The sequence below is a fragment of the Caenorhabditis remanei genome, chromosome I, assembly GCF_010183535.1.
Source record: "Caenorhabditis remanei strain PX506 chromosome I, whole genome shotgun sequence".
NCBI classification, from domain to species: Eukaryota; Metazoa; Nematoda; class Chromadorea; order Rhabditida; family Rhabditidae; genus Caenorhabditis; species Caenorhabditis remanei.
In genome coordinates this window covers 11,601,524-11,613,779 of record NC_071328.1, presented here as the reverse complement: position 1 = coordinate 11,613,779, position 12,256 = coordinate 11,601,524, and the positions used below count along the sequence as shown (strand labels likewise).

At 39.5% G+C, this 12,256-nt stretch overlaps 2 protein-coding genes across 2 annotated transcripts; one reads left to right on the top strand and one right to left on the bottom strand.

The window, feature by feature from the left end:
* Nucleotides 1-99: 99 nt before the first annotated feature.
* On the bottom strand, nucleotides 100-3,162 carry GCK72_002572 (uncharacterized protein; the record flags this gene model as incomplete). The annotated part of the gene is made up of 6 exons (XM_003112115.2): nucleotides 100-190; nucleotides 237-372; nucleotides 419-494; nucleotides 2,547-2,742; nucleotides 2,788-2,941; nucleotides 2,994-3,162. 6 exons carry the CDS (start codon nucleotides 3,160-3,162, stop codon nucleotides 100-102), a joined length of 822 nt encoding a protein of 273 aa, XP_003112163.2.
* A 1,291-nt stretch (nucleotides 3,163-4,453) lies between these two features.
* Nucleotides 4,454-7,997, top strand: GCK72_002571 (uncharacterized protein; the record flags this gene model as incomplete). Its single annotated transcript, XM_053723493.1, has 10 exons — nucleotides 4,454-4,822; nucleotides 4,868-5,167; nucleotides 5,215-5,646; nucleotides 5,693-5,995; nucleotides 6,088-6,249; nucleotides 6,301-6,690; nucleotides 6,738-6,999; nucleotides 7,044-7,354; nucleotides 7,400-7,575; nucleotides 7,628-7,997. 10 exons carry the CDS (start codon nucleotides 4,454-4,456, stop codon nucleotides 7,995-7,997), a joined length of 3,075 nt encoding a protein of 1,024 aa, XP_053592138.1.
* Nucleotides 7,998-12,256: the final 4,259 nt, after the last annotated feature.

Sequence of the window (12,256 nt, the reverse complement as noted above, 5' to 3'; positions counted from 1 at the left end):
AAACTATTTTTTATTATCACAAAACCGAAAAAAGCACAATGAAAAAAACGGAAAGTTTTCATAAAAATGCAAATTCCACATCATCATTGTCAACCATTGTCAATGGCAAGCCGGTTTCGGCAGGAATAGACCTGCGGCTGCGAAAATGTAATCTTGTAGTCCTGTTGGAAGATAGGAGAACGGAATAAACCTGGAAATTTGAATAAATGCGTTCAGTTTTCCAAAAGAGCGCTCACAATAAAATGCTGTCCCATCCGATTTGATATCTGGATCGTGGATATTTTGCAGTGATTGCATGGTAATATGCATCGATAACCAGAGAAATTTGAGAAGAAGCAATCGAATTCAGGAAGAGTTGAGTGGATTGGCGAGCTGAAACAGTTGTAGTTAGGATATTCGTAATAGAAAGAAGGTGCACCATCATTGAAAAACTTCTCTCCGTATTCTTTCTTCACGTCAGAAGGTGCCTGCTCCCATGCTTCTGAGATTTCAGCCTGAAAAAAAGAAAAATATTCAGGCTGTGTTTGAACTCCGGATAACTCGCGGATAAAACAAAATCTCAACCTACTGCGCCACGCCTGACCACACACAGGTAAAACGGGGATGCCGAGAAATGGGGTGGTCGGCGGCTTGAGAACCGCAAACAGGCGAAGGATGGCCGGTCGGCAGCCGAAAAACCGCGAACAGCTGAAGGGTTGCCGACTAGTGGCCGGCAGACCGCAAACAGTCCAAAAGTGGTCCAAAGTAAAAATTGCTAGAGTTCTATAGAAAACCGCAACTTTTGTGGAAAAAAATTTATGTACGATACCTCAGAATCCTTTCTAGTCTAATGACAGTCTTTATTTCTAAAAATTTAATAATTTTGATAAAGTGGCTGATTGGCGGCTGAACGGCGGCCGAAGAACCGCGGGTTGGTCAGTGGTTGCTTGTTGGCAGGCCAGTGGCGGCCGAATGGTGGTTCAGGGTGTATGTCTATAGTGATTTTAACAAGTTCTTGTAATCAGATTTCCGATAGAGTGAAGAAAAGAGATAAGAAGATAACGTTTTCATAGAATGTAGATTAGGATAACAAGATTAAATACAGTAATACCTATAATATAGGTGCTCCCAGTAGGAAGAGTTTGGAGCTCAATATCTCAACTGCTTCATGAGCTATCACATTTTTTCCAACTGAAGAAATATTTTATAAGTATTCAGCTATGTTTTGTCTGTTGGCAACTTTTTGATATCTCCTTTAAGGAAAAAGATATACCGCGTTGAACATAGTTCTTTGTGGACACCTCATTAGAGGTGTTACGGTAAATTATACACTGTAACTTTCAATTAGTTAGTGTTGCCAAATTCCCAATGTTCGAAAGTCTTGTTCAGAGTACTAAATGACTCATGAATCAACATAACGTTTCCAGTTACACTTCTGAAATTTTGATAAGTGTTAAAACAATGAAACTACTCTATGTTTTCCGACACTTGTAGAAAAGTTTTTTTTTTCGAAACAATCTGTTCTTTCTCTGTTCTTTCTCTGATTTTTTTGTGTTTTCTGTGAAAATTCGCTTTAAAATCTGTTTTTTAATAAGTGATTGACTCACAGCCAGCGAAGCAGTGAAGCCTCTGCTGTAAAGCGCAACGACACTCCGGTATCCCGGCCGAGCGTGTTGTTTACCGTAAACCCACACCACATTTATTTTATTCGCCGACACTCTTTTTTCCCAGTTTCGAAGCGTATTTCGCTTAAACTCGAGTTTTTTCACTGAAAACAAGTTACAAAATGTAGAGAAAAGTTAAATGTATCTATTGGAAATTGTCGGAAGCTATTTTCGAAACAAAATTTGGACTTTGGCAACGAAAATCGGTTTTTCGAAAATCAAAATAGAGTTTCCTTTCGATTTTCATTTCGGAACAGTCTAATATATGATTTCAGGTGGATAAAAAGGTAAGTAAGTAAGTTTTAACTGCTCCGAAATGAAAATCGGTTGAAAATTCTTATTTTTTGGGCCTTGTGGCGGAAGTCGGTTTTCAAACACCTTTAAATGAAAATCGGGTTGTTTCGCTAAATTTCTTATTGAAACGAAATTAATATGTTTTCAGTTGGAAATGAGGTAAGTCGGTAGGTTATCGTTTCAAAAAGAAAATTAGTTAAAAACATCTCTGTTTATCAGCCGTAACTTGTTTTCAAGTGAAAGAGATTGAGTGAAAATCGAAAAAAAATCACAAGTCCGGAGAATATGGGAAAATGAACGATGAAGGAATTACAATACTACATTAAAACACATTGATAACTAAATATAGGACTAATTAGGTAGAAATCGTATTCAGAACGAAGTATAATACCAATAATAGGGGGTAGGTGCTGCCCAAATTTTGAACCGCCAGCAGCCCAAAGGCAGGCTGCCGGCAGCCCGGGGTTTGAACTGCCAGTTGTTCCCTGGCAGGTCTCCCCCGGGCTGCCGATCACCCCATTTCTCGGCTTCCCCGTTTTACCTGTGACAGCCAATGCTCACCACCAAGGTCAACAACTAGGTCTACGACCACCCATACAATAAACTCACATCAATTTTCTGCCTATTTATCAAAGGAGTATCAAAAAATCCGGGTTCCAAAATGTGAACAGAGATCCCGAATGGCCGTAATTCTTGCCGAATAACATCACAATATGCAGAAACACCGTACTTGGATACTGTATACGGACCAAGACCTGGGAGTCCAACACGAGCACAAATACTGGCTACTTGAATCACTCGTCCTCTAGAAAAACACTTTTTATTGTAATTTCAGTTGAATTGAGAATACCGTGCTTTTTTCAAAAGTTTCTTGACAGCCATTGTAGCTCTAACCGGTCCCCACAAGTTGATTTCTGCTACTTTCAGATATTCATTCATATCCAAAAAATCGTCGGCTATATGTTTTCCGGTGATTCCAGCGTTGTTCACCAAAGCATGTAATCCTAAAATTTTTATTAAAACCGGATGAAATTCCTTCCCTAAAATGGCGAATACCTCCAAACTTTTCACATTTCTCTTCAAGTCTTCTGGCTACTTTTCCAACCGACTCGTCACTTGTCACGTCCATCAAAAACGCGTCGAGAGACCGCCCGTTTCCGATGGATTTTCGAGCCTCTGCACTAAGACTCTCGATTCCCTGAAATGGGCAACCATTGAATGACATTTTTATGTGATGGCTGGCGACGAGGGGACTTTTGAAAAATGAAAATTTGTTTGTTTTCCGGAAAGAAAGAGACAGTTATGGTATTCCGGTAGAGACGATACAATCAATTAATTGATATGGATTGATTTGATAAATACAAAAAAGAGTAGAACTCCATTTTTGTAGTTGACAACTTTTTTACGGACAGTCCCTAGCAAATTACATATTGACAAAGTAATTTCTCCCTCAAATCGTCCCATTTCAGTGCAAAATAGTGCGATTTTTGAACTGTTGACTTAAAATTACTATAACTCTTTAGAGAGTGTCCGTACAAAAAAGTTGTCAACTACAAAAATGGAGTTCTACTTTTGGTCTGTTCGATCCCACAAAAAGTTATTTTGTGGGACAGTTAGTTTTACTAGGACACACTCTCAAAGATGGACATTTTCAGCTGAAACTAATCAAAACTAGACGAATATACAAAAGACCACCTGTTGAGTTAAACATCCAGCAAACACGGGCATCCCATTTTCCAGACATTTCAACGCTAATCCACGACCAAATCCTGAATTTAAAAAAAAAATGCAAATTTTCAACATTTTCAAAGATTCACCCGTGTCACATCCCGTTATAAACACGGCTTTCCTTGACAAGTCTCCTATTTGAATTCTCTCTAAAAAGTGGCGAACCACTAGGAATAACACGAATAAAACACCGATCCAGAGAGTTGCTTCCAGTACAGTGAGATTTAGTATCCAGCCAACAAAACCTATCATATCAACAGAAAATGATTCAAAATCTGAAAAATAGACCTTTTGAATAAGGAAGAAAACTAAAAAAGACCAGACGTATAGTGTGGTCGGAGCAATAACTCGAGTTGTTAAGTACCTGTTTTGTGCTCTTTATCAGTAACATTTGTTGATAGTGATAGTGACATGTTGACAGACGGCATCACGGTAGAGTTTAGCCTAGACTATGCTAGATCATAAGGACAAAATAAGAGGAATCTGAAGGTTATGACGAATTTTCGCATATTGGATTATACTTTTCACACTTTCCCCGAACTGTTTTAATCTTTTTCATTTTTCTTTTCCCTCTTTATATACCAGTTCAGACCTTCTTTCTTCTAGGTGGAAAGACCGTAATCCTGACACGAGAATGACGCAAAGGGTCGGCAAGGCGCATAACTCGTGCTGGCGCAAATACAGTTTTTTGAAAAATATCTCGGTACTTTTTTCATTTTATCTTCTGATTTATTGAGTTTTTTGTATTTTTTTGATTAAATATAGTCAATTAATTTTTCTTTTTCAGTATGCGGACCAAACTTGACGGTCGTATTCGAACTCAAATCGAAAATGGTGTTGCCACTGGACACCGTTCAATGTTCGCATTAGTAGGAGACAAATCAAGGGATCAAGTGCCCATTCTTTATCATATTCTATCGAAATCGACAGTTTCTGCTCGTCCAAATGTGCTCTGGTGCTACAAAAAGGAGCTTTCCTTCTCAACACATCGTCAGAAGAAGGCGAAGAAAATGAAAAAGGCGACGACTACTATTTCTGGAAGTCTTCCAGATGCTGATCCATTTGACGTCTTCATTTCATCAACGCAGATCAGATATTGTTACTATAATGAGACGGAGAAAATTCTGGGAAATACTTTCGGAGTTCTTGTTTTGCAAGTGAGTTCTATCTTCAAACTAAAGTAAAAATACATTTTAATTCAGGATTTCGAAGCAATGACTCCAAACTTGCTTGCTAGAACAATCGAAACTATCGAAGGAGGTGGCATGGTTATTCTTTTGATGCAATCTGTTCGATCTCTTCGTCAGCTCTATACGATCTCAATGGATGTGCATAATCGATACCGTACTGAGGCTCATAATGAAATCACGGCACGTTTCAATGAGAGGTTTATCCTTTCACTGGCTTCATGCTCATCAATTCTTGTTCTTGATGATCAATTGAGAGTTTTGCCGATTTCTAGTCATATCGAGAATGTTGAAGCGATTCCAGCGTCTCAGAAGGTAAGTTTTGGATTTTGTTTCAAAAGTTAAACTTCTTCAATTTTCAGAAAAGCCAAAGCGAAGCAGATGCAGAACTAGCCGGTTTGAAAGAGGCGATGAAAGAAACGAAGCCAATCGGTCCACTTCTTTCGCGTGCTCGCACCGCTTGTCAAGCTAAAGCACTTCTCCGATTCCTCGATGTTATCACTGAGAAACAGTCGAATGTGACGTGTTCGTTGACTGCTGGTCGTGGACGTGGAAAGTCAGCAGCTGTCGGATTGTCATTGGCTGGAGCCATTGCTTTCGGATATACCAACATCTTCGTGACATCTCCATCCCCTGAAAATTTGAAGACTTTATTTGAATTTATTGTCAAAGGGTTTGATGCTTTGGACTATCAAGAACACACTGATTACGAGCTCATTCAATCTGCAAATCCAGAATTCAAAAACTGTCTCGTTCGAGTCAACGTGTTCCGTGAGCATAAACAAACTATTCAGGTTTTTCTCACCAGGGAAACTTTAGAAATTAAAAGTTTATTTTCAGTATATCAGTCCTACCGACGTGCAGAAACTAGGCCAATGCGAGCTCATTGTGATCGACGAAGCGGCTGCAATTCCACTCCCTCTTGTCAAAGAACTCATCTCTGGACCATACATCTCATTCTTGGCGTCGACAATCAATGGATATGAAGGAACTGGACGTTCTCTCTCACTTAAACTTTTACAACAATTGAGACAACAATCAGCTGGAGGAGAAGCTAAGGAAGGAAAAAGTGCTTCAAGCAAAGGAAGAACTCTTCATGAAATGCATATGGAGGAGAGTATTCGTTACAAGCCCGGAGATAAGGTTAGTGGATAATAAGTTTAAAAAATACCGAGTAATTACAGATCGAAAAATGGTTGAACAAACTTCTCTGCCTCGACGCAACGAACTGTCAGCTCAAACTTGAATGCGGTACTCCACCACCATCTGCTTGTGAACTCTACATCATCAATCGAGATTCACTTTTCTCGTTCCACGATGCTTCTGAAAGCTTCCTCCAACAAGTTATGGCGATTTTCGTCTCTGCTCACTACAAAAACAGTCCGAATGATCTTCAGGTAAGTAACAAATTTTCAAATTAATTTTTTGATAATGTGATTTCTTTGTAGATGCTCTCCGATGCTCCAGCTCATAATCTGTTCGTTCTTATGGCGCCAATTGACAAGAATCGGAAGACTCTTCCCGAAGTACTGGCTGTTGTTCAAGTATGTCTTGAAGGTCGTCTAGATTCTGACAATATTGAAAACGGACTGGAGAGCGGGAAACGAGCAGCCGGAGATCTTCTTCCATGGACTGTTTCTCAACAATTCATGGACAAACGGTTCGGAACACTCTGTGGGGGACGAATCGTTCGTGTTGCAGTTCATCCAGATTATCAATCAATGGGCTATGGTAGTCGGGCGGTTCAGCTGATTGAACAATACTATTTGGGATTGGCAACATCTTTGGATGAAGAGGAGACTGTTCCACAGAAGAAAAATGTGATTAAACAAGTAAATGTATGTTAATTTCACACTTTCGTTTGATCATTATTAATTCATTTCAGGACGGTCACACAGTTGAACTTCTTGAAGAGCGTATCGAGCCAAGAGCAGACTTACCACCACTCCTTCAACGTCTCGACGAGCGAAAACCGGAGAAGCTTGACTATTTGGGAGTATCCTTCGGTCTTACAGTTCCACTTTTGAAATTCTGGAAGCGTTGCGAGTTCGTACCAGTCTATGTGCGCCAGAATTCGAATGATATCACTGGAGAACATACGTGTATTATGCTGAAAGGATTGGAACATGCTAGTGCTGATAGTGATGGTAACTTTGGTTTCTTTATTATGTTAATACGTTTTTTCTTTCAGAAGAACCTGTTGCCACGTGGCTTCCAGTTTACTGGCGAGAGTTCCGACGTCGTCTTGTCAACTTGTTGTCATTTGATTTCTCCACTTTCCCGGCTCAAATGGCTCTTTCTCTCCTTCAACTCAAGAACAAAAATGTTGAGAAACAGATGAAGCGTCTCGTTATCGAGCGTCCTGAGTTGGCACTTCACTTGTCGAACACAGATCTGAGGAGAATGGGACAATATGGACGTAATATGGTGGATTCCCATATCATCACTGATATTTTTCCTATCATTGGAAAGTTGTATTTTGAGCAACGAATGCCTCAAGAGGTTAGATGATCATAAATTAGTCAAAATCTTATATTAACTTTACAGCTGAAATTGGCTGTCACTCAAGCCGCTATCCTCCTCGCACGCGGTCTTCAACACAAGCAATTTGACGATATCTCCAAAGAATTGGATCTTCCGATGAATCAAGTTTTTGCTCTTCTCACTAAAGCAGTCCGTCGTATCGGTGATTGGTTTGATGAAGTCTGTGAGAGTGCTGTCAGGTGAGAATGAATTCCTATCGCTGCAATTGTTTCAACGATTCTTTATTTTCAGAGAAAATCTCGATAAAGAATCTGAAGCGGCTGCTGCCAGCAAACCGATCTCAACACTACCAAAAGCAGTGCCATTGGCTAATTTGGAAGATGAACTCGACGCGGCTGCAAAGGAGATTCGTGCTCGCCATGATCGCGATCGGAAGGCGCTTCTCGCGGAGTTGGGCTCGGATTTACAAAAATATGAAATTACTCAAGACGAGAAGGAGTTGGCTGAAGCCTATGAAGCTGTTAATATGAAATATGCAAATAAATTGGTTAGCGTTAAGAGTAAAAGAACCGCTGTTCAAGCTCAAATTCCTGATGCAAAAGATCCATTGGAGAAGAAATCGAAAAAGAAGAAGCGTTTCTCAAATGGAGGTCGTCATTAATTCACCATATTTTATTCCTAAATTGTTGTTGTTTTCATTGTTTATCCATGTTTATCCCATTGTTACCTTTTGTTGTTGTGCTGATTTTTATAAAAATTTGAAATTGAAAAAAAGAAACGTTGCAATGCATGTATCAACTGTGGCATTAGAACTTGAGATTTAACAGAAAAACCAGAAAAAGAAAAAGTTAATGGTGATGAAGGTAGAAAGGTAAAAAGTTGAGAATCAACGTGAATTTTCGAAAGGAATGAACACAAGACAAATAAATAATCCTAAATATAGAACAACAGGAAAACAATGGGAACGAAAGAGTCACTCATACAAATAATCATTTCCTTCGGCATCCCAATCGAGAGCCATTTGTTCGAGACGACGAAGGGCGGCTTCTTGTACGTCGTCACTCTGAAACATCCTAGCAGGATTGATACCACACTTACAGAGGAAACTAATGAGTACCTGACAACCAAGACATTGTTTCGGATCATGATCGACGCTGCTTTTCTTGATTAACTGATTTGCAACATGAGGTGTAGCCTGAAGCGGAGCATGAGGTGTGAAGACTGTTGTAACTGGAAAAAAAGAAATGAATGTTGGCTGGATTATACCACCTAACCACTTGGTGTTCTGATCTTAATCAATCTGTCAGATGTCGCTGATATGTCGCTGTTGATTCTGAAATTATAGAGTTTCAGATATTATTTCAATTCCAAGTTTAGTACTTTGCCAATTTCAATTCGGCTTGGCGAAGAATCTCGTCATCGGTTGTATTGTCAAATTGTATCTGAAAAGAAAGAAGAATTTCGAATACTCCGAAATCATGCTCACTTTCTGCGACTCAATCGCGAATTTCTTCATTCGTAAGTCTCTGAACATTGTAGTTGTCGCCTCGAGAATCTGTCCCATCATATCTTCCATCTGTTCTTCAGTCAACAATTCATTGTCATCATCTTCTGCTTCAGCCTCCTCGTCTTCGTCATATTCAATCTCTTCTTCATCCTCTTCATCATCTTCATCCTCATATTCATCAGCTTCGGACTCCGATGAATACAATGGTTCAATCTTCTTGTCACCCTTAGCCTCTTGTCTCGGAGTGTATCGTACACTGATGATACTACCCTCTCCAGAAGATGTAATGGAAGCATCTGTTTCAGTCTGAGCATCCTTGGTAGGAGTTGGCATGAGTTTCTGTATGAGTGCGGGCTTTTCTGGTGTTTTTTGAGCTAGAATGCTTCGTTCGTGTTTTTGAGTTGATTCCAGAAGAGCTGCCTCAAGCTCATCTTCTTCTTCGTCCTCTCCGCTATCATCCGATTTGTTTCCTTTTTTGGATGGTGTAACAATAGTTTGATGACCTGAAATTATAAAAGCCTATAATTCAAAACTGTACATATAGAACTCTTACGTTCAAAAGATAATGGAGTAAGTTTCTTGTCAAAAACAGATTGTGTCGGTGAAGCAGTAGCCCTTGTAGGAGTAAGAATAACAGATTTTGTGGAGAAATGAGATGTGTTGGCAATATCGTCACGAATTAATTGAGAAACCGCAGATGGGACCATTGATTCTCGATTATGTGAAAGTGGAGAGAAGAACTGAGAATTGTTTGCAGATGTGTAATTGTCTGAAGCAGATCCAAAACTGTGGAAAGTGTCGTCACCGAAAGAGCCGTCATCTTTGATCGACAACGCTTCTTCCTCTTCTTTTTCAATTTCTCCTGCTTCTGGACTCATATAGCCTTCTCTGAAAAAGAATAATAAAGTTATCAGAGTTATCAGGTGAGTGATATTTGAAAACTTACAGACTGTTAATTACAGTTCCTATATGTTCTGCCTCTGTGGTATTCACGAATTCGTAATCGAATTGCAGAGGGAATAACGTTTTCATGTCACGACGAGACACCGAACTGGGTATGGCGCAATAAAACGCATCCGTCGAATAGAATGGTCTGAATAAGATTTTTAAATCGTTTTTAAAATTCGTTTCATCTACAAACCCATAAGCTAGAAGTGAGTTCATCTTCGTAATGTACTTGTCGGTAACAGTTTTAATTGCCTCGTAGACGTTCTCATCGTGAGTCGCAGATGGTTGGAGACACGTTTTCCAAGCTTCGAACAGCACTCGCACGTCTTCAGAACCATTGGAAATAAGACGAACTGATTCGACGAGTTGCGAGGTGCGAAGGCGAGCAAGAGCGGGGACAGGTCTGCTGGAATTTCTTGGGAAGTTGGAGATGGGAAATTAGGTTTGAGAGCTAACTTTAGAGAAGTATCGACTATGGCTTTCCAACAATCTTTTTGATGTTTTGTAAGTGACAATTGGGGGGCGATAACTGGAGCTGATTTAAACGTCAATCCAGATTCAGAAGTGGTCGATGCGACGACTGACAGAGAAACGAGGTAGAGCTGAATACATACATCGAAATTTGTCAAAATCATGGTACTCTCACATTCACATCCAACAAGGAGCACTCCGAGCTTTTATTGTACTCTTGAGCATTCATTGTCAGTGGGAGTTTTGAAAACAGAGAAGAGAGTAGATCAGTTTTCAGAACATTTTTGTTGCGGAGGTAGAGCCAGAGAAGAAGACGAAGAAAGTATTCATCAGAGATATTCTCTAATGTAAGTTTTGATTTGAAACCGATATGGACGTTAACATCCATTTCTGAGGCCAATTTGAGGGCGGCTCTGAAAAATAATTAGTTGGAAACTGTGAACTGCGAGATCGAGAATTTAATCTTACACAAAAATCGAATTCCTTACAAATTGAATATTTGAGCTTGCCAACAACAAATCGTCCACGATTCCGTCGATGTTCTGAATTCGTGGTTTTTATAATTAGTTACTGCAATGAAATAGCTCACAATTTCGACGTCCAGTTCGTAGTTTGGGTAATCAATCATGTGAATGGCAGTCTCTGAACAAGTAAGTTATTCTCCCGTGTTTCAATGCGATTTCTCACAGACCAAGAACGACACGATCCGCCCATTTCTGCAAATGTGTAGCCTCCTCTTTTTCATCCGGTTTCAAGTCAGGCACGATAGAGGAAGCAATGAGTTGGGATAATTTGTAAAGAGTTGGCTGATAAGTTAGCTGTAAAATATAGTCTCTAGTTAATCGTTTATTAATTATCGTCATACCTTTCCCAAAACAGTGAGAATATTTGCAGCGAGTTTCAGAAATACTGAAAGAATTAGCCTCTGCATTCCCATTGTTGATAGCTCTTCGGCACGCTCGTATAATGAGATTAATCTGAATTTTTTCAAAAATTAATTACATTTTAAGTCTGAAAGCATACTCTATCAGTGAACTTTGATATTGAGCTGTTAAAGGAGAATGAAGTCGCAAAACTGCTGAAATTTGTTCGTGTTCCTTTTGAAGGCAACGGAAAATTGTGGTTGGTGGTAGGGTGTTCTAAAAAATAAAAATAAATGAGAGTAAAGTCTCAAGAAATTGTGCAACCTTGTCGCGAAACGATTCATTGAAGCTTTCATCCATTCTGCTCCCGTGTGGTGATGAGGCAATTGCTGAAAACGTGTCGTTCAGCGACATCCTAAAAAACCAAATTGTTGAATTAGTTTCACAAATGAATGAGAAAGCATTAGACAACGCATTTGATTATTTATTGTAAACTTTTAAAGTTGCCGCTGCGAAACCCGAAACTAACAGTGTCGTATGAGACTTTTATTTCTACAGTGCATCAAAAAACGCTCGCTGTGGACAGACTTGATATTGAAATCAAATCACTGTATCCTAAAAATAATTTTAGAGAATAAAAAACCTGATAATAATCACAGGTTATAGAAATTCCACATATTTCGGTCTCTTCCTAAATAATCCGCTTAGCGCTCCAAGCCTAGCAACGGGGGACCACCTTCCTCTCTTAGCCATGCGGAGGACGTATCACATTTCCTATTTCAGGATAATTACGGGAATTTTCTCAAGCCTACAATTTCTTTGCAGGTTTCGAAGTGTGTTTCTGCTTCTGTTTCTTCTCCTTTATATCCAGCTTTCCAGCTTCCGTGCCCTCTTTTTCATTAAGAATCATATTTCAGCCTTTGTCTATAATTATGGAATCAATCAATAATTATGCTGATCGCCGATGGGCATCATGCGAAAGAGGCGAAAAGAAAGTTATATGCATTGAAGAGTGAGAGAGACGGGGAGTACGATCAGAAAACAATTTAAAACAGCAAGCGAACTGAAGAGACACAGATCATGAATAGTTTTGCGGACACCTATAGACGGTGCGCCACTTTCGGTGACTGC